The 21524-nt window shown below is 37.1% G+C and overlaps 1 protein-coding gene across 3 annotated transcripts in view; it reads left to right on the top strand.

The window, feature by feature from the left end:
• The window catches only part of SUPT3H (SPT3 homolog, SAGA and STAGA complex component), a 519913-nt gene that overhangs the window by 234664 nt on the left and 263725 nt on the right, over positions 1–21524 (top strand). For all 3 annotated transcript variants that reach the window (XM_055135058.1, XM_055135057.1, XM_055135059.1), the window contains exon 3: positions 438–522. In XM_055135058.1, the coding sequence (XP_054991033.1) occupies positions 438–522 (85 nt within the window). The remainder of the gene's footprint in view (positions 1–437; positions 523–21524) is intronic.

Genomic DNA, 21524 nt, shown 5'->3' with positions numbered 1-21524 from the left:
GAACAAATAATATTGTATTCATATACTTTTATTATAGTATAATGTCCACTTTATTATAATTACTGTTAATCTTCTCTTACTGTAACTTCTAAATTAAACCTATCATAGGTATGTAATGAGGAAAAAAATCTACACTATATAAGGTACAGTATTATTTGTGGTTTCAGGCTTCCACTAGAAATTTTGAAATTTATATCTAATGATGGGCAATTTGTTTGTTTATGCCTTTTGACAATCATGTATAAAGTATCTGTGCATATTGATCTACAAATAAGAGTCCTTTTTCCAGTGTTTGAGGACATATGCCATGAAAGTCTCTGCACACTTAAAACTACGTTGAAAGGTAGACATGACTTTTTTGTTTGTCTGCTTTGTGTTTTTTGTTTGTTTATTTTATAAGTTCTATGGTTGATAATACTGGTGTCTAATTTTTTCAGGTTTTCTTTAGGTGATGCTAGGAGGCCTCTTCATGAAACAGCAGTTTTGGTAGAAGATGTGGTACACACTCAGCTAATAAATTTGGTAAGAACAAATACATTATTCACTGATTCTTCTGGTGTCTTTATAGGACTTTTAATCTAATTTTGAAAATTTAAATTTTTTCAAGAGATTATATTTAAATTAGGAATTTAACAGCTGTATTTATTAAACTACCTTAGCTCTTAAGATTATTGTATAAGCATTTTTACTTTTGTGTCTAGAAGTTTTATTGTTGTTAAGATTTGTTAATATCTAGGATTTAATGACACATACACATTTGTCCCTAGCAAAATCTTTTTTTAATTAAAAATTTTTGCTTTGCATATGAAATTATTTTTTATTTAATCATTGTTATTAACAAAGCTACAAAGATATTTGTGATTGTGTTTCAGGCACAGTCCCTTCAACACTGTCTACTACCCTCCACTAATGTCCCCACTTTCCCTCTGGGTCCCCAGCCTGCCTCTGTGCCAGGCACTTTTGCTTTACACCACTATACTAGTGTTCCCTTCCCTAACTTCACCCTCATACCAGCCCTAGTGGCAAGCTTACAACTGAAGAGCAGTTCTCTTGCTCTTCTTTTTTATTGTCTTTGGGCTTTTGATATTCCCCTATGAAGTTTCTTTATATCCCACATATGAGAGAGATAATTCTAAGTCTGTTCTTTTTCCTCTGACTGATTTCATTCAATATGATACTCTCCAGATCCTTCCACATGACAGAAAAGTGTATGACTTCATTTTTCTTATGGCCAAATAGTATTCCATTGTGCATATGCACTGTAGCTTCTTTTTCTGGTCATCGGTTCTCGGACATTTGCTTCCAGATTTTAGCTACTGTGAATAGTGCTGTAATGAAAAAAGTTAAGAAGTCTTTTCTGCATTGTGCTTTTAGGCCCTTGGAGTAGATTTCCAGTATAGAAATTGCTAAATCACTTGGAAAATCAATTCCTAGTATTTTTGAGGATAATGCATATTACCTTCTAAAACGACTGGACCAGTCAGTTTTTCCCATCAGCAGCACATCGTTACCAACACTGGTCGTTATTGCTCTTTTTTGATGAGTTCCAGTTTCTCTACTGTGAGGTGATACCTCTTTATAGTTTGGATTTTCATTTTCTTGATGATTAGTGATGTTGAGCACCTTTTTCATATTATTTTTGGCTATTATAGTTCTTCTTTCATGAAGTTTCTATTCATTTCTTCTCCACATATTTGGGTGGGTCTAGATGTTTTTTTCTTGTTAAGTTCTATCAGTTTTTATATATTTTACTTATTAACCCTTTATTAGATAAGTGGAGGGCAAATAATTTTGCCCAGTGTGGGATATCATTATATCCTTTAAAGGGCTAAATTTTTTTAAAAATATTTTAGCCCCTAATGTATAAATACTTTAAAAATTTTTTTTAATTAAAAAATTTGTTTTTTATTTTTACATGAATCACCATGAGGTACAGTTACAAACTTACAAACTTTTGTGCTTACGTTTCAGTCATACACTGATCGAGTACCTATCCCTCCATCAGTGCCCATTCTCCACCACCAGTGATCCCTGTATCCCTCCCACCACCCCCACCCATTCCCCCTGACCCCACCCTGCCTCTGTGGCAGGGCATTCCCTTTCTCTCTCTCTCTCTCTCCATTTGGGTGTTGTGGTTTAGCAAAATCTTTATATAAAGTATCTCCAGCTTCCAGTTCGTGTTCATTCGTAATCAGTCTTTTTCATGATCTTTCGAGCTTTGGTAACCCTGATCTAAAAGTAGAAGTATAGTTTTCCTAGAATTCTTAAAAAACCTTTTTCAAAATTTGTATCTTAGATTTACAGAATTATTATGTAGGACTCCAGATTTCTGTTGCTTCCTCTGTGAATGTCACAAATAACCATAGTATACATACTGAAAGTAACATTGCCACAATACTAGTTAAAAAGTCTTAAGACAGTTCAGCATAACAAATCATCTGTCTTTTTCATCTCTCTATAGTCATCTTCTATCTCTGATGACAGTTCCTCAATCTTTCCTTGTCATTTATGACCATAACATTTTAGGAATGTTAAAAGGTGTTATATACTTAATTTATCTACTAAAATGAATTTAGTACTTTGTTTCATCTTTGGTTATAGGTTGCTCATGACTATTTTGAAAATCTCTTTTTCTGAAAAATTTTGTATATTTAATAGTCATTGGTGGATTTTCTTTAAGAGAATTATACTGTGGTATTTTCCTAATGGTAATTTCCTGTTTTCTTCTTCAGTGTTTTTTTTATTGTAATTCATCTGAAATCCTTTATAATCATTCACTTAGATTTTAATGATTATATAAATGTGTCTATGGATTAAATGAGTCTGTATATGTATAAAAGTGAAACCATAAAGGTACTAGAAGGTAATATAAGTGAATTCCACTTGAAACTCAGTATATGAAAGTTAGCAATAAAGAATTAGTGCAATTGACTATGTTAAATACAAATATTTTTGTGCATAGAGCAGATAAACAAAGCCAGGAGATCAGGGGCCAGGATATAGGTTAAGATGGAGGGTAAGATGCATGCAAGCAAATTGATGATCTGGGTTTGATTCCTGGAGACCCCTAAGGTCACTAGGTGTGACCCTGGTGGTCACTGAGTATCCATGGGTTATCCCCTGCATTAAAGGGTCTGAAGAGCTCTACACGTAACCCTAATGATAATCCTTCGCTCTATTTGCCTAATACCACCACGTCTTCCTGGACCCCGAAGCACCTACTGGGGAACCTCCTCTTGCCAAAGAAAGCAAAGCAAAGTTAAGAAACAGCAGACACATTGGGAACATTTATTTGTGTCCTGTAGCTCAAACTGTGAATTTATATCCTTAGTATATATGGAACACAGGACTAAAAAAATCACATAGAGAAATTCATGAAAGAATTTCTAATGAGCATGTAGGAACAGCTTGAGCAATAGGATTGTAATCATTTTTATTCCTGCTTGAACTATGTGTCTGATCCCACCATTTTCCAGACATCTTTTTTATTTAAATTCATATTTTTTTAATTCTTTGAGAGACCCTTTGAATATTGTGCTAAATAAAAATCAGAATCTGATTTTATTTTATTTTATTTTTAAATTTTATTGAATCACCGTGAGATAGTTACAAGCTTTCATGTTTGTGTTACAATCTCACAATGATCAAACACCCATCCCTACACCAGTGCACACTCTCCACCACCAGTATCCTGGGTATACCCCCCCTATCCTACCCTCCCCCTGGCTCCATGGCAGATAATATTCATACTCTCTCTACTTTTGGGCATTACAGCTTGGAACACAGACACTGAGAGTCATCATGTTTGGTCCATTATCTACTTTCGGCATGCATCTCCCATCCCAGCTGGTTCCTCCAGCCATCATTTTCTTAGTGATTCCTTCTCTATTCCATCTGCCTTCTTCCCTCCGCTTATGAAGCAGTCTTCCAGCGATAGGGCAATCCCCCTGGGCCCTGTATCTACTGTCCTTGGGTGTCAGCCTCATGTGATGCTACCCTACACTCCACAAATGAGTGCAGTCCCTCTATGTCTGTCCCTCTCTTTCTGACTCTTTTCACTTAGCAAGATACTCTCCATGTTTATCCATTTATAAGCAAATTTCATGACTTCATCTCTCCTAACAGCTGCATAGTATTCCATTGTGTAGATGTACCAAAGTTTCTTTAACCAGTCATCTGTTTTAGGGCACACGGGTTGTTTCCAGATTTTGGCTATTGTGAACAGTGCTGCAATGGATATATAGGTACAGATGTCATTTCTACTGTGATTTTTTGCATCCTTGGGATATATTCCCAGAAGTGACAATGCAGGGTCATATGAAAACTCAATTTCTAGTTTTTGAAGGACTGTCCATATTGTTTTCCAGAAAGGCTGGACCAGACGGCATTCTCACCAACAGTGAAGGAGCGTCCCTTTTTCCCCACATCCACGCCAGCAGTGGTTGCTTTTGTTCTTTTGAATGTATGTCAGTCTCTGTGGTGTGAGATGATATCTCATTGTTGTTTTGATTTGCATCTCCCTGATGACTAGGGATGTGGCGCATTTTTTCATGTGTCTTTTGGCCCATGTATTTCTTTTTTGAGGAAGCTTCTGTTCATTTCTTCTCCCCATTTTTTGATGGGGTTGGAGGTTTTGTTTCTTATACAATTCTACTAGTGTCTTGTATATCCTGGATATTAATCTTTTATCAGATGGGTGTTGGGTAAATATTCTTTCTTATATCATGGGTTTTCTCAGTATTTTGGTCACTGTTTCTTTTAAAGTGCAGATGCTTCTTAGTTTGATGTAGTCCTATTTGTTAATGTTTGCTTCCACTTGCATGGTCAGTGGTGTTTCATCCTTAAAGATGCTTTTAGCTTCAATGTCATGGAGAGTCTGCCTACATTCTCTTCTATGTATCTTTTAGATTCACTTCTGATATTGAGGTCTTTAATTCACTTAGATCTGACTTTTGTGCCTGGCATTAGACAGAGGTCAGAGTTCATTTTTTTGCAGGTAGCTATCCAGTTTTCCCAGCACCACTTGTTGAAGAGGCTTTCCTTGTTTCACTTTGCATTTCTTGCTCCTTTGTCAAAGACTAAGTGGCCATGTATCTGGGGGTCTGTGAGATTATTTGTGGGGGTTTATTGTTCTATATGTATTTCAGGAGTGCACGTGCACCCCGAGCTGCAACGTTCTGTGTGCCCTCTGCTGATCCCATTCGGGTATCCTGCCCTGTCAGGGCTCCTTCCAGGAGCTGTGGCCGCTAACTCGGCCACGAATTATTCTGCCCCCTCCATATCCTATGCATAAGAACCATAAGCTACCCTCTTAGTTTGAACTTTCACCAGGTTACCTTTCTTTTTCTCTTTTTGGGCCACACCCTGCTATGTACAGGTGTTACTCCTGGCTCTACACTCAGGAATTACCCCTGGCGGTGCTCAGGGGACCATATGGTGTGCTGGGAATCGAACCCGGGTTGGCCGCGTGCAAGGCAAACGCCCTACCCACTGTGCTATCACTCCAGCCTCATCACCAGGTTAGCATAACCACTGGAAACACATTAGCCAATAACTGATTAAGCCCATCTCAATTAATACTGCATCATAAGCAGGATAGTAACAATGAGTGTGAAGGGTTAAGCCACATAGGTAAATGGCAAAGCAACACAGACCCCACCAAGCTTACTTTTTGAAGAGGCTAGCCTAGATGACCCCAGCAGCAATGAAGTGCTAGATAACCTCTCTGATAGGAAATTTAGAAGGGAGCTACTGAGGATGCTTAGGGAGCTAAAATAAACAATGGAAAGCATTGCCAATAAAATCCAAGAGGATATGACGGTAGAAATGCAGAAAATTCAAACAAAATTACAAACAGAAATGTCAGACCTGAAAACCTGGTAGGCGAATTAAGAAACTCAGTAGAAGGCCTCAACAGCAGACTAATAGCTGCTGAGGACAGAATCAGTGAGTTCGAAGATGAAGTCCAGAGACTCTAGAAAAGAACAGAAAATGGAAAAGAGACAGACAATCCGGGAACAGATGTCAAGAGAAGATCGTGATGAAGCCAAGAGGGGTAATATAAGAATTTTTGGAGTCCCAGGGCAACAGGAAGAAAACCCTGATGAGGAAGTGACTTGAGTGGTGGTCCTACATTGATCAAGCATGCCCTTTAACCCAGAGCACCGCTGGATATGGCCCTAGTGCCCCCCAAGCATGTCTGTTCCTGAGCACCATTGTAGTTGTTCCTGCACTCTTGACCCCCACAGCACCACTAACTGTGACCCCACAACAATTATATGATATGTACATGTATAGTGATATATATGTTCATATTCATATACGTGTCTATGTGTATGTATGTCAACAGTAGGTATTTATTAAATGAATAAAGGATAAAAAAATATGTATGCTGCTATCACCACCATCATCTCATGGCTTAAAACTGGAGAACTTTTTCACTTCTCAGACCACAGCCTGTTTAGAATTTTGTCACTAAAACCTTCAGTTGTATTGGAGTTCTGTGTATATCACTGTTTCTAAATTGATTTTCAATGCTATAGAATTGAGTTTAGGAAAATGATAGAGTAATTACCTTAAGAAACAAGTTTTTTCTTCCAGAATTTCTCACAGTGTTTCTCAATGAAAGTCTTATGAACAAATTTTAGACAGTTTCTAAACTCAGAGTGTAAAAGTCTATCTTTAAATAATTGTCTCATAGCATGTAATTTCATTGCTTACTGTTCTAGTGCTATAGACAGATCTCTTAGGTTTCTTGATTCTTAGGTTTCCAGTCCATGAAATGTGGTAAAAATTTGGGTAAAATTTGTCATTATAGTATGGCTATATCTAATGTTATAGAAAGTCATTTTTTGATTTAAATTTCTGCAAAAATAATACAGTTTAGTCATTGTGTTATTGTGTTTTGCAAGCCTAAGGGACTGACTAAAATAGCTTTCTTGAAATTGTTACTTATCTCTCTAAAAACCTAAAGAATTACTTAGTCATACAATGTAATTGAACCCAATTTCCTTTATATAATTTTGTTAATCTAATCTTTAATTAATGAGCATTCAAGGTAAATTTTTGTAATTTGTTACAGATTTTGTATTTAACATGGTATTTCAGGAAAATAATTCTGGATAAAATTAAAGGTCTAGCTTTTGCAACTAGATGGATTTGTGAAGTTGAGGTGGTTATTTAACACTTCTAATCTTTATTTTCCTTTAAAAGTAAGATGAGCTTTTCAGGTTAGTGGAGTGAACAGGCGCCATCTCATCTGCGCCTGCACCTCCCCCCCCCCCATCTTCCTCGGACCCTGGCTCCACCCTTTCTGAGCAAGCCCACCTAGACCCGCATCACCTTCAGCGCAGGCCCACTGGTCCGCTCCCTTTTCAGGTTAGTGGTGTGAACGGGTGCCATCCCATCTGCGCCTGCACCTCACCCCCCCGCGCCATCTTCCTTGGACCCTGGCTCCACCCTTTCTGAGCAAGCCCACCTAGACCCGCATCACCTTCAGCTCCGGCCCACTGGTCCACTCCCTTTTCAGGTTAGTAGAGTGAATGGGCGCCATCCCATCTGCGCCTGCACCTCCCCACCCCCTGAGGTCACCCAGCCACATTGTGATAGTGGGCGTGGCTTCAACAAAGTGGGCGTGGCCTCCTCCGGAGTGGTGGACGCTAACGCGGCTGCAGTTATTTTCTTTCAAGTACCGAGCAATTTTTTGGTACTTCTCAATATTCATCACCTATATCCCTGAGTATCATCTTAGAGGGCCTTAAAATACTTCCTAAATAAGTTCCTAGCTAATTCCAAATTTGAAAACTACCAATGAATAGAAGCAGCTATTCAAGCCAAAGCTAACGGACCTCACTCTCAAAAAGTATTGCTTGAAGTTTCACATAAATAATAGAGGAACATCAGAGAGGGACATGTGCTACAGGGAGTACAGAAGAAATTGATCACCACTGACAAAGCCCATTCAGAATTCTTTTTCACAGCCAGAGGTAAACCTTTTCCATACTACCACAGCAATATGAAGAAACAGCGCAAATCCCCGCCACAAGGGGAGGACGAAGAAAAGAGTCTTGATGCATCAGTAGACCTTACCTACAAACTGGAGCTCTGACAAAGAATTCAGAGGTGAAATCCTCAAGATGTTCAATCAACTCAATTGAAAGTTTGACAAGGTATTTATTACATTAAAGGAGGACCTCACAGAAACGATACAACAGACAGCTGAGAAATTACGGGAAGAAATGAGAACAGAAAGAAAAAACCTACAGAAGGAAATGTCACAAATAAAGGATTCGGTAGATGAATTAAAAATAAAAAACTCAGTGGGTGCCCTCAACAATAAAATGTCTGCAACAGAGGACAGAATCAGTGAGCTTGAAGATCAGCTCCAGACAGCCTATAGGCAACAACAACAATCAATGGGGAGAGACCTCAAAATAGCTCTAGGGAGAATTAGAGTCCTAGGGGATGAATTCAAGAGGAACAACATTAGAATCATTGGACTACCAGAAGGACAGGGAACCAACCCCAATAAAAAAGCCACAGTCAAAAAAATCATTGCTGAAAAGTTCCCAGAGCTGGATAATGCAGACATCCAGATTCAAGGAGCCAGAAGGGTACCAGCTAAAAGAAAAACTAACAGAAAAACTCCAAGACATATCATAGTTAGGATGATGGACGTAACAGATAGAGACACATTCCTGTAAGCCGCAAGGTCAAAGAAGGAAATCACATACAATGGAGCACCCCTTAGGTTCACAGCAGACCTATCGGAGGAAACCCTTCAAGCTCGAAGGCAGTGGTGGGATATAGTGAAAAAACTCAATGAAATGAATGCCTCACCAAGAATACTTTATTTGGCCAAACTCTCATTCAAACTCGAAGGAATTATACACTATTTTGGGGATAAACAACAACTCAGGAACATCATAGACTCTAAACCAAACCTAAAAGAAGGGCTAAAGGGGCTACTGTAAGACAAGAAAAACCCCTACAAGCACAACAAACATTTACAGAAAGATGGCACAAAACCCTATGGCAATAATCTCAATGTCAATGGTCTTAATTCACCAATTAAGAGACACAGACTGGCAAAATGGATTCAGAGACTCAACCCAACATTCTGCTGCCTGCAAGAAACACATCTGAATAGCCAGAACAAACACAGACTCAAAGTCAAAGGATGGAAAACAATTCTGCAAGCAAACAACTCCCTCAAAAAAGCTGGGGTGGCTCTACTAGTATCAGATAACATAGACTTCAGGTTGAAAAAGATTAGAAGGGATAGTGAAGGCCACCTTTTATTAATCAAGGGATATGTACAGCAGGAAGAAATCACACTCCTAAACGTGTATGCACCCAATGAGGGGCCAGCTAAATACCTACAACAGCTGCTAACAGACCTTAAGAAGGACATTGTGGGCAACACAATAGTAGTTGGAGACTTCAACACCGCCTTATCACCTCTGGACAGATCAAGAAGATTAAAACTCACCAAGGAAGTAATGGCTTTGAAGGAAGAAATAGAAGAGAGAGGGCTAATAGATCTATACAGGGCTCTATATCCAAAAAAATGGGAATACACATTCTTTTCCAGTGCACATGGAACATTTTCCAGAATAGACCATGCGCTGGGCCACGCAACATCCCTCAACAGAATCAACAAAATAGACATTGTACCAGCTATTTTTTCAGACCATGATGCACTGAAAATAGAATTTAATCATGGACAGATGCAGAAAAATAAATCAAACTCTTGGAAATTAATTAGCTCGTTGTTGAACAATGAGTGGGTCAGGAAGGAAATCAAGGAGGAAATCAAAAGGTACCTGGAAACAAATGAGAATGAAGACACGAGCTACCAGAACCTGTGGGACGCAGCTAAAGCCGTTTTAAGGGGAAAATTTATAGCTCTGCAAGCATATCTCAGGAAGGAAGAAAGGGCCCGCATAAATAACTTGACTTCACAGCTCAAGACCATGGAGAGTCTGCCTACATTCTCTTCTATGTATCTTTTAGATTCACTTCTGATATTGAGGTCTTTAATTCACTTAGATCTGACTTTTGTGCCTGGCATTAGACAGAGGTCAGAGTTCATTTTTTGCAGGTAGCTATCCAGTTTTCCCAGCACCACTTGTTGAAGAGGCATTCCTGTTCCACTTTGCATTTCTTGCTCCTTTGTCAAAGACTAAGTGGCCATGTATCTATGTAACTGGGGGTCTGTGAGATATTCAACTCTGTTCCATTGGTCTGCAGGTCTGCTTTTATCCCAATACCATGCTTTTTTAATTACTACTGCTTTGTAGTAGAGTTTGAAGTTGGGGAAGAAAAAGGAATTCATCTTCTTTTTTTCAAAGATTGCTTTAGCTATTCGTGGGGTTTACTGTTCCATATAAATTTCAGGAGTGTTTTGTCTATTTCTTTAAAAAATATCATAGGTATCCTGATAGGGACTGCATTAAATTGATATAGTGCTTTGGGCAATATTGCCATTTTGATAATGTTAATTCTCCCTATCCATGAGCAGGGCATGTGTCTCCATTTTTTAGTGTCCTCTTTTATTTCTTGAAGTAGTGTTTTTTAACTTTCCTTATATAGGTCCTTCACCTCTTTGGTTAAGCTGATTCCAAGGTACTTGATTTTCTGAGGTATTATTGTGAACAGGATTGTTTTTTTTAATGTCAATTTCTTCTCTTTCATTATTTGTATATAAGAAATCCATAGACTTTTGGGTGTTGATTTTGTAGCCTGCCACTTTACTCTATCAACCTATTGTTTCTAGGAGCTTTTCTGTAGAGTCTTTAGGGTTTTCCAAGTATAATATCATATCATCTGCAAATAGTGATAACTTGACATCTTCCTTTCCTATCTGTGTGCCCTTGATATTTTTTTCTTGTCTAACTGCTATGGCCAGGACTTGAATAGGAGTGCGAAAGTGGGCAATCTTGCCTTTTGCCCGATCTTAGAGGGCGGAATCTGCTTTTAGAGTCAGTTTCAAAGGTTAATTTGCCTAGAGGTGTGATAATAGAATAATTTTAATTCTGTAGATTTTTTCAAATATTAAAGATTGTTGTGCTAGATTTTTTTGTAATTTTTCTACAGGTTTTTATATTGATTTCTGTATCAATATTACTATACAGTTTGTAGCACTACAGAATTGTTTTGGTGGTACTTTTGTTAAAATTTCATGAATTTGTCAATTAGCTTAGAGAGCGCAAGATATGTGGAGGGTTGAATCATCCTAAATATTAAGAATGAGGCCTCATATATGACTTAAAGTAGTGGGGTACATACCTAAGCATATAGGTTCAGTCCTGAATTCAGTCCCTGGTAATTTAGGCTCACTCAGCACCACAGATGTAGTTTTGGCCATCTCCAGACACCTGCAGATACAAGTATTTGACCACTGGGCCAAACATTAATGTATATGGCCCCTGTCAGTGTCACTGTCACTGTCAACCTGTTGCTCATCAATTAGCTCGAGCGGGCACCAGCAATTTGTCTCCATTATGAGATTTGTTATTGTTTTTGGTATATTGAATATGCCACGGGTAGCTTGCTAGGCTCTGCCGTGTGAGCGAGATACTCTCAGTAGCTTGCCAGGTTACTCCAAGAGAGGCAGAGGAATCGAACCCGGGTCATCCATGTGCAGGCGCCCTACCACTGTGCTATCACTCCAGTCCATATTGCCTCTATAAAATCTAAATACTAAATATAGGAAATGTACGTTTTTTCAGATTATTTTGGAGTCTTTCAGGAGTACTTTAACATTTTCTCTTTTACACTTCCTATTCTGAGTAGATTTATTTCTAATTACTTGACCATCTTCGCTGTTCTTAAAAATGTGATCTCTAATAACATAATGAATGAAAACATATGAAATTTATCGAAGGTTGTAAATCTTAAATTTAGAGAAGTAGAGTAATTCCGAATAGGTTAAAACCAAGGAAATACATTGTTCAAAGTGGCAGGTACTAAAGACACAGGATAAATCTAATATGCAGCCAGATTTATTGCCCTTGAACAATAAAGGTTTGAAAAAGCAGATGTCTTTTTAGAAGATAGGGAGACTAGGAGGGAGGGAATTGCATAACAGTAAATACAAAATTCTCAGTTGAAGGCTGAGAATTTGTACAGAGGATGAGGCGCTTGACTTGCACAGAAAACCGGATTAGATCCCCAGAACAATAAATGACCTTCCAAGCAACAATAGGAGTGACTCCTGAGCTCAGAGCCAGGAGTAAGTCCTGTAAACAAAAGAAAATGATGGCATGAGTTACTAAAACATATGAGACACAGCAAAAGAGAGAAATTCATAGCAATAAAAGCCTTTATTTGCAAGTAAGAAGGATTCAGATAATCGAACAAGCTTAAAAAGCTAGAGAAAGTCTAACAAAGAGTACCTAAAACAAGAAGGAAGGAAATACTAAAACTTACAGAAGAAATCAGTTAAATGAAAACTGAAAAATAATTCAAAAGATGCATGAAACCAACAGTTAGTTCTTTGAAAAGAATAAGATTATAAGTCATATGTAGAGTCACAAAGACGGAGAGAAGACTTTAATAAACTGAGTAAGAAAAGAATGGGGAGACTTCACAACAAATACCACAGAAATTCAAGATCATCAGTGGTTACTATGAAAATTTACCTATACTGTTAATGAAAGAGCCTATTATGATGAATGATCGTATCTCCGTATCAATGTAATAATAGGATAGTTTCTTGTTCTGTTTTTTAAAATCTCTGATTGTGATATATCTGTTCTGACTTGACTGAAGTATAGCATTAAGTGATAGACCTTTCTTGGAAAAGTCATTTTTATTTATTTATTTTTGGTTTTTGTTCCACATCCAGCAATATCAGGGGTTATTCCGGGCTCTCCACTCACAAATGACCCCTGGTAGTACTCAGGGGACCATATGGAATGGTGGGGATCGAACCCTGGTTAGCCCGCCGTACCTGCTGCACTATCTCTTCCGCCCTAGAAAGCTATATTTTTCTTCTATATTGTGTTAGAGTGAGTATAGAAGAAATACTAAAATCCCTATGGATACGTAGGGATCACTCCTGGTAATGCTTGGGAACCATACAGGCTTCGGGGGGATCGAACCCAGTTGGCCATGGGTAAGGCAAGGGCCTTACACCTGTACTGTCTCTGGCCCCTGCCACTCCTGACCGCTTTTTTGGCTTGGTCCAATTTGCATTTCCCATGAGCTTATCCATTTTGGCATGTGCCCAATTTCAGGAAGGAATAAAAAAAAATGGTGAGAAAGATAATTAAATGCTGATCATTTCTTGATTTATACTATTATGCAGTTACTAAAATATTGATATTTCCTTTGTTATTGGCATTTGTTTTGTTGTTTATTTCAGAAACAGACAAAATTCAGAACCATTCTCTCCCCTCCCCCCTTTGCCTCCCATACTCTAAATTCTTTTCCACACCTTGCTGTCCAATTCTCCTTCAGCCAAATTGGTTGACTTCTTTTATAGTTCTTTGGTATATGCCTTGTAAACAGACCAGATTTTCCATTCTTTTTGTGTCGAGGATAAGATTTAAAATAAAAATCATAAAAGTCATTGCCAGCTGGTTTTGAATTCTGAATTCTGATTTCCTTTCTCAAGTCTGGTACCATTTACCTTTCAGAATCTGGTACATACATTCAGTGCAATTCAATATTTATTGCATTCAGTGAGAGAATCAGTGTGGTGTTTTCTAACTACCTTTTACCTGACTACATTTGATTTTAATCATTTGGTAAACTATTGAACTCCCTGCATCAAAATTTATACTTTTTTCAGTTTTATTGCAATATAATAGACATGTAATATTACATTCATTTTTATATGTAAAACACAATGATTTGGTATTTATAAATAGTCAAATTGCCACCACAATAATAAATTCACTCTAAGATTTTCTTCTTTACTTTTCTTCTCTTTTTGCATCTGACTTATAGTAGTTTTCTTATCATAGTATATTTGTGCCATAATCTTACCTACTTTCAATTTCAAGTAAAGTAAGAATGAATTGCTTTCAAGTAGGTACAAATTTGAAGTAAAATGAAGTAGTTTCACTCTCAGTGTCTGTGTTCCAAGCTATAATGCCCAAAAGTAGAGAGAGAGTCTGGGGAATATTGTCTGCTATGGAGGCAGGGGGAGGGTGGGAAACGGGGGGTGTACCGGGATATTGGTGGTGAGGAATGTGCACTGGTGGAGGGATGGGTGTTTGATCATTGTGAGATTGTACCCCAAACATGAAAGCTTGTAACTATCTCACGGTGATTCAATAAAATTTAAAAAATTAAAAAAAAATGTAGTAGTTTCTTTTTCCTCAGATTTAAACTGATTAATTAAAAAAAGACCTTTGCTTATTTAGTTACCTATTTTGATAGTCTCCTGATATATTTCAAACTCTGTATCTATTTTTTTCAATTTAAACTGGCATATGAAACACGGCTTTTTAATAATTTTTAAAACTATTTTTAGTCTTTGAAATTATAACATGTTATAATGTCATTTGGTAGTATATGGTTGCAATTCAAACATGTTGTACTATGTAGAAAAAAATTAGGAAATTCTGTTCTGAAAGCTGTTTTAATACTACAATATCCTTTCTGTTCTAGTAGTGGTCTCTCTATATTGACTGTTAATGGTTCTTATATGTGAAAATCCCATTTAAGTTTTATCCATACAATCTAAAAAAATGTGCTTCTCTCAAATGTCTTTTCTGCATAAAAGTTGTGCTTTGAAAAATGTCCTGAAAACAGATTCATCAACAAAGCAGGTTGTCTTTTTATCTAGAATGCTGTATATTGTTTTGGCCTGTTTTCTGCTTTAACATTAGCCATTCTTTATTTCACAAGTTTAATTTTTTTACTGTACCTTTATGGAGTAATACAGTTCTGGTTCTAGTTTTATAACTTGAAATAAGATATTACCTTTGCCCTTAAAGAATTCAGTTTTCTTATGTGTTTAGACACTGAGAAAATAATTTTAAAGCACATGACAATTGGTAATATTACACACCCTCAGATGGGATCTTTGACAAAAAATTTCTAGCCTAGCCAGAACTTCTTAATGCATTTTTATGTTCTTGATGTGTTTGGGTATTGTAGGTCATAGGACATATCAATCAGAGGATTCAGTGTATGTTTCTTTAATTGGATTGTACAACATAGATATCATGATACAAATGATTAATTGTTGACCTCTGTGTTGATCAAAGATAGAAACAAGTTTTATTTTTCTTGGAGTGTATATTTTAAGATATCACTAGCCTATGTTTTAAAAAATTATGTAATTTTTCTACAAAGTTCAGGGATTCAATTACCTAACCAAGAAAGTTAATGGAATTATGCATCATATTATTGCCATATTACTCATTTCTCTCCCCATTTTCCTTTTTTTCAGGAAAACATGCTTCCTAATTTTAGCAAAAAGTCATGTTACTTTAATAGAACTTTTTTCTTAAAACTTGTGAAACTGTTATGTCACAGAGATATAAAAAAGAAAGCAAAAGAAGTTAGTTTTTTACAGTATTCTCTCCTCCTTCCATCCTGCCTCCTATAAGGTTATTCTTATCAGTCACTTTGTTAATAGAAGACAGATCTGTCTAATGTGGTACACAAATAATAGGAGCGAGAAGAATTATATAGTTTTGAGCCCTGCCTGTTTAGGAGAGAGGAAGGTGATTCCCATTACAGTCTCTGTTACAACATCTCTCCTATCAGAAAGCACTTATCAGTAATTGGGATCATGACATAAGCTATTGAAGTAGCTTCCATGTTCTCCATTCCAAACCAAGTGCTTTTAATAATGTAGTCTAAAACTTAATGAGAATGAAAATATGTGAGTTCAATCTTATTAAAAATACCTTTGGCTCTTCTTGGAATTTCCTCTTAACTCTCCACAGAAAGAAATAGGCACATGCCAGATATCTAGTCAGTGTATCATAGCATTTCTTCAGTTATCCCAATACGATAGGGTCTATTAAAATCTGATTCTTATGAAATATAGGGCTAGTGTCAGTTGTCACAGCTATTTATTATTTGCAGAACATGTAAAATTTCAGACTTCTCATTCACTTTCTTTCTATTATTTAATTATTTAGAGTTTTGGTTTGGGGGCCACACCTGGCAGTGTCAGGGATCAATCTTGGTGGTGCTCAGAAGACCACATGTGGAATGCATATATCTTTTAAAATTTATGTTTTTGTGTCTTGGGATTCGATGTCAAGAAGTGGAAACTCAAACATGAAAGCTTTATAACTGTTTCTCATGGTGATTCAATAGAAAAAAAAAGTGGAATTGCTGGGTCACTGGGAGTTCTATTCTTTTTTGAGGAATCTCCACAGGTTTCCATAGAGACTAGACTAAAGGACATTCCACACAGTGAATGACAGTTTCCTTTTTTCTGGATCTTCACCAGGACTGGTCTTTTTGATATATGCAGTTCTCTCTGGGGTAAGATAATAGCTCACTGTCATTTTGATTTGCATTTTCCTGATAATCAGTGGTATTGAGCTCTTTTTTCATATGTCTACTGGGCATTTCTATATCATTATTTTGTTTGAGTGCCACACCCAACTATGCTCAGGATTTACTCCTGACTCTGCATTCAAGAATCATTCCTGGGGGCCTCATGGAACTACATGGGATGCTGAGGATTGAACCTAGGTTGACTGAGTGCAAGAAAAGCACTCTACCAATGGTATGGCCCCTGCATGTCTTTTTTAATTGGAGTATTAGTATTTTTGTTGTTGGACTTCGTGCAGGCTTTTAATATCTTAGATATTAGCCCTTTTTCTGTTGTATTATATGCATATATTTCTCTTATTCAGTAGGGTGTCTTTATTTTTGCCTGAACTTCTTTTGCCATGCAAGACCTTTTTAATTTGATGTAATCCCATTTCTACAACTTTAAGTTGTTAAGTAATGAAACCATTGTTTATTTTATGCCCTAATACATGTCATTGTTTATTTTCAGTTTCAAAACATCTTTAAGATGTTACACAATTTTTCAATAATACTAATGTTTCTCAAAACATCCTTGTGTGTTTACCCTTTTGGGTGATCTTGATTATTAAAACAATAAAATCATCACAAAACTCATCTGATGAATTGGGTGGTTGATTGTATTTTTATTTCATAATCTGCTCCAAGGCATTTATCAGTGGTTCTCAACTTGAAGTTTGCGAGAGCCATTTTCAGAGCTTAGAACAAAACAAACAAATCACACACACGCCAATGCCCAAAGACAGCTGCTAGACTATATTCTAACTTCTCAGCCAAAAATTTAGGAGTGATCATCACTAAGAAAAGTATCCTAATTTGAATGAGAAACTCTTGAGTATGAATCATTGTCTTTTTCTAACATATATACATACATACTTAACATGTATCATATATTATTAATGCTACCTGTGGTGTCACCAGTGGCTGAGAGGAGGTAGGATGTTGTGCCAGGGATCAAAGCCAGGGCCTTGGACGTGCTAGGCATGTGCTGTAGAACTTCAACTATATGCCTGGCTCCTGGAATACTGCATTTTAAAGTTGTTTTAAATATGAGCTAGCAAAGCTTTATTGTGCTTCCTGAAGATGTATATTTCTAGACATATGTCTCTACTTAAAAATGTGTGGTGAAAATGAATTGCAATATGAGACTTTATATTAACAAAGTGATTGCATCGGGGTTGAAGAGATAGTGCAGTGAGTTTTTGCCCTGCACCAGGATAACCTGGGTTTGGTCCTCCGCACTCCATGTTGTCTCCTGAGCCCACCAAAATGGTCCCTAAGCACAGAGCCAGGACTGAGCACTAAATACAGCCAAGTATGATCCCAAACCAAAACAAAAAGATAATTGTGAGCTACCTGAGCTGGACTCATTGCATGCATGATGGCCTAGATTCAATCCCGTCATCACATACCCAACCCCACGGTGCATGCAAGTGTCCCCCATCATTGGCTGGGTCTAAACTCTGAGCTGTCAGATCTGAACAGCTGGACAGAGTATCACCAGCAGTGGCCTCTCTTTTGTTCACATGGCTAGAGAGGTCCCCACTCCCAGAAGTGTGATTGAAAGAGCTTATATGGATCATTCAAATATATATATCATGCCATGTTCTTCATTTCCAATACCCAGAAAAATAATAAAGGTCAATTTTGAATCAGAATCTGAAAGCACATTAAAAAGATCATGCACCATGACCAAGTATGATCGATCCTAGTGATGCAGGATGGTTTAATATACATGGCTTTTTCAATGTAAAACTTACAATTTCTAATCACTGTTACTTTCAATTTTTCAGTTTGTTTAAAGTTGCAGTATTACTTCCCTGGCTCCCAGATCGCTGTTTTGTGCAGAAAATGTGGCTATCTAGTTGCATCTCAAAAGCTTGTCTTCAATATTTATCTAGTAGAAAACTAGTTAAGTCATGTAAGAATGACTAGTAAGTCATTCAATGTATGGCTTCTAAGAAACAATTTTTCAGTATCATTTTTGTAATATTTTATTATGAAAGTTAGTTATAGATTTACATGTGGAAGAGCATGATTCTTAAATTTTCTTAATTTAGTAGGTAATGAGTCTTCCACCCATTCTTATTTATAAATTTGTTTTAATTTGTCATTTTATCTCCTAGAATGAGCTCCTGTATATCACTGTTCTATCCTCTTCATGACTTTTCTGTGGCTTAGTTATGCCACCTCAGTAATGGTTTATGACTGTGTTTTAAAATACTAATAAGTTTCCTGCACAGAACTTCAATTATAAGGGTTATCAAAATAGGACAAACTAATATAATTTTATGTTTCCATAAAGTGAAGGAAGTGGATTTACCATGGGGACCCAATGAATCACAGAATGGAAACAGTTTTCTAGTTAACTAAACATTCACACTTTGTACTAAGTCATAGCATGTATGTGTAACTCAGCAAGCTGGAACACACTGTGTGTTTACATGAATTAGATAAAGGAGTTCACAAACACTATCTGGAAAAAAGTCTTGGGATTTTTGTCTCTTACTGTGGAGTAAGCAGAATGCCACTTTTTTAACATACAAACAAACTAAAAACATTAGTTGAAACACATGATGCTATGAAATCAGTTTTTAGGAATTGATTGACACTTGTTTTGTGGTTTGTCCTTGAGAATGTTCCATGTGTACTTTTACAAGAAAGTATGTTGAGCGTTTTGGAGTGCAGTATCCTATTGTGTTTTAAGTTCGTTGGTGACAATTGAAGTTCTCTACTTCATTTATGTTGCTGTCAGTGTCATTCTTCAATTCTTTTAATAGTTTATTTTGATGCTGTATTTGATGTATATGTACATATACAATGCTTGTACATAGTTGGAAATATAAAGATATATATATGTACAATGTATGTACACACATATATAAATGAGTTGTTCTATCTTCTCAATAAACTCTTTGGTCATTTTAAGAGATTATCACTATCTCCCATTGCTTTTTTGGTTGCTTTGTTCGAAATATATTTTATTTGATGCAAACATTGCTGCATCTGCTTTTTTTTTTAGGTATCTTTTGTATATAGGGTGATTTTCATGTCTTTTACATTGAATCTGTGTTAATTTTTGGATCACGAGTGCATTTTATGTATAAAACAGTTGTAATTTTTCTTATCCATCAAGGCATTTCTTTTTTTAAATTTACATGAAATTTATGAATTAGCATTTTCGTATGTGTTTGTTTTGTTGTTATTGTTGTCAACCATTTAAAAAAGCATTGTAGCACTGTCATCCCACCGTTCATCAATTTGCTCGAGTGGGCACCAGTAATGTCTCCATTGTGAGACTTGTTACTGTTTTTGGCATATCAAATATAGCACGGGTAGCTTTTCAGGCTCTGCCGTGCGGCGGGATACTCTCAGTAGCTTGTCTGGCTCTCTGAGAAGGACGGGGGTATTGAACCTGTGTTGGCCGCGTGCATAGCAAATGCCCTACCTGCTGTGCTGTTTTTCCAGTCCAACATTTAAACACACACCAAATATAGTTTTAGCTCTCAGAATCCATCCTGGCCCATGGCTATTTGCTATATGCTTATTAAAAACACTGAGTTAAACATGTGGGATCTTTTCAAAGTAAAATATTAGAGAAAAGAAGAAAGTATTTTTTTGCATCCATCTTCTCAGATGCTTTTTCCATGATCTGGTACCAGCCCAAATTGGCCCACTTAGAGGCGATCTGTTCACTCCCTTAGAAGACGATCTCAGGCCAATTTGTAATCATTTAGTTGGGGCAATTGTCCTCAATCATTTTAAAGGGAATGCTTAAGACTCATTAGATATCTCAAAGGTAAATTTATTAACTAGATGTCTAGTGGAAAACTAATAAAGGAACAACACAAAACTCTGATAAAAAGTAAGATTTGATAAGAATGGGGCGAAAAAAATGGGAGTTTTCTTGTTTTTCAATTAAAATCAGAAGGCTTGTTTCTTCTCTATACAAAGTCATAAAATTGAGAAAGACAGCCAAGTGGCAGGTTGGAAATGTGTCATGTACATACAGCACATTCTTCTTTTTAAAAAAAAAAATTTAAAAATTTCATTGAATCACCGTGAGACAGTTAAAAGCTTTCATGTTTGGGTTACAATCTCACAATAATCAAACACCCATCCCTTCACCAATGCACATTCCCCACCACCAATATCCTGGGTATACCCTCCCTTTCCCACCCTCCCCCTGCCTCTATGGCAGACAATATTCCCCATACTCTCTCTCAACTTTTGGACATTATATCTTGCAACACAGACACTGAGAGGTCGTCATGCTTGGTCCATTATCTACTTTCGGCATGCATCTTCCATCCCAACTGGTTCCTCCAGCCATGTTCTTAGTGATCCCATCTCTGTTCCATCTGCCTTCTCCCCTCCACTCATGAAGAAGTCTTCCAGCTATGGGGCAATCCCCCTGGCCCTTGTTTTTGGGTGTCAGCCTCATGTCATGCTAGCCTACATTCCACAAATGAGTGCAGTCCCTCTATATCTGTCCCTCTCTTTCTGACTCACTTCACTTAGCATGATACTCTCCATGTTTATCTATTTATAAGCAAATTTCATGACTTCATCTCTCCTAACAGCTGCATAGTATTCCATTGTGTAGACGTACCAAAGTTTCTTTAATCAGTCGTCTCTTCTTGTGCACTTGGGTTGTTTCCAGATTCTGGCTATTGTGAACAGTGCTGCAATGAATATATAGATACAGATGTCATTTCTACTGTGATTTTTTTGCATCCTCGGGATATATTCTCAGAAGTGGTAATGCGGGGTCATATGTAATCTTAATTTCTAGTTTTTGAAGGACTGTCTATATTGTTTTCCAGAAAGGCTGGACCAGACGGCATCCCCACCAACAGTAAAGCAGCATCCCCTTTTCCCCACATCCACGCCAGCAGTGATTGCCTTTGTTCTTTTGAATGTGTGCCAGTCTCTGTGGTGTGAGATGATATCTTATTGTTGTTTTGATTTGCATCTCCCTGATGACTAGGGATGTGGAGCATTTTTTCATG

The sequence above is a fragment of the Sorex araneus genome, chromosome 4 (genome assembly GCF_027595985.1).
Source record: "Sorex araneus isolate mSorAra2 chromosome 4, mSorAra2.pri, whole genome shotgun sequence".
In the NCBI taxonomy this organism is placed as follows: Eukaryota; Metazoa; Chordata; class Mammalia; order Eulipotyphla; family Soricidae; genus Sorex; species Sorex araneus.
The sequence above is the reverse complement of the archived record's forward strand: the minus strand, read 5'-3'. Positions and strand labels throughout refer to the sequence as shown.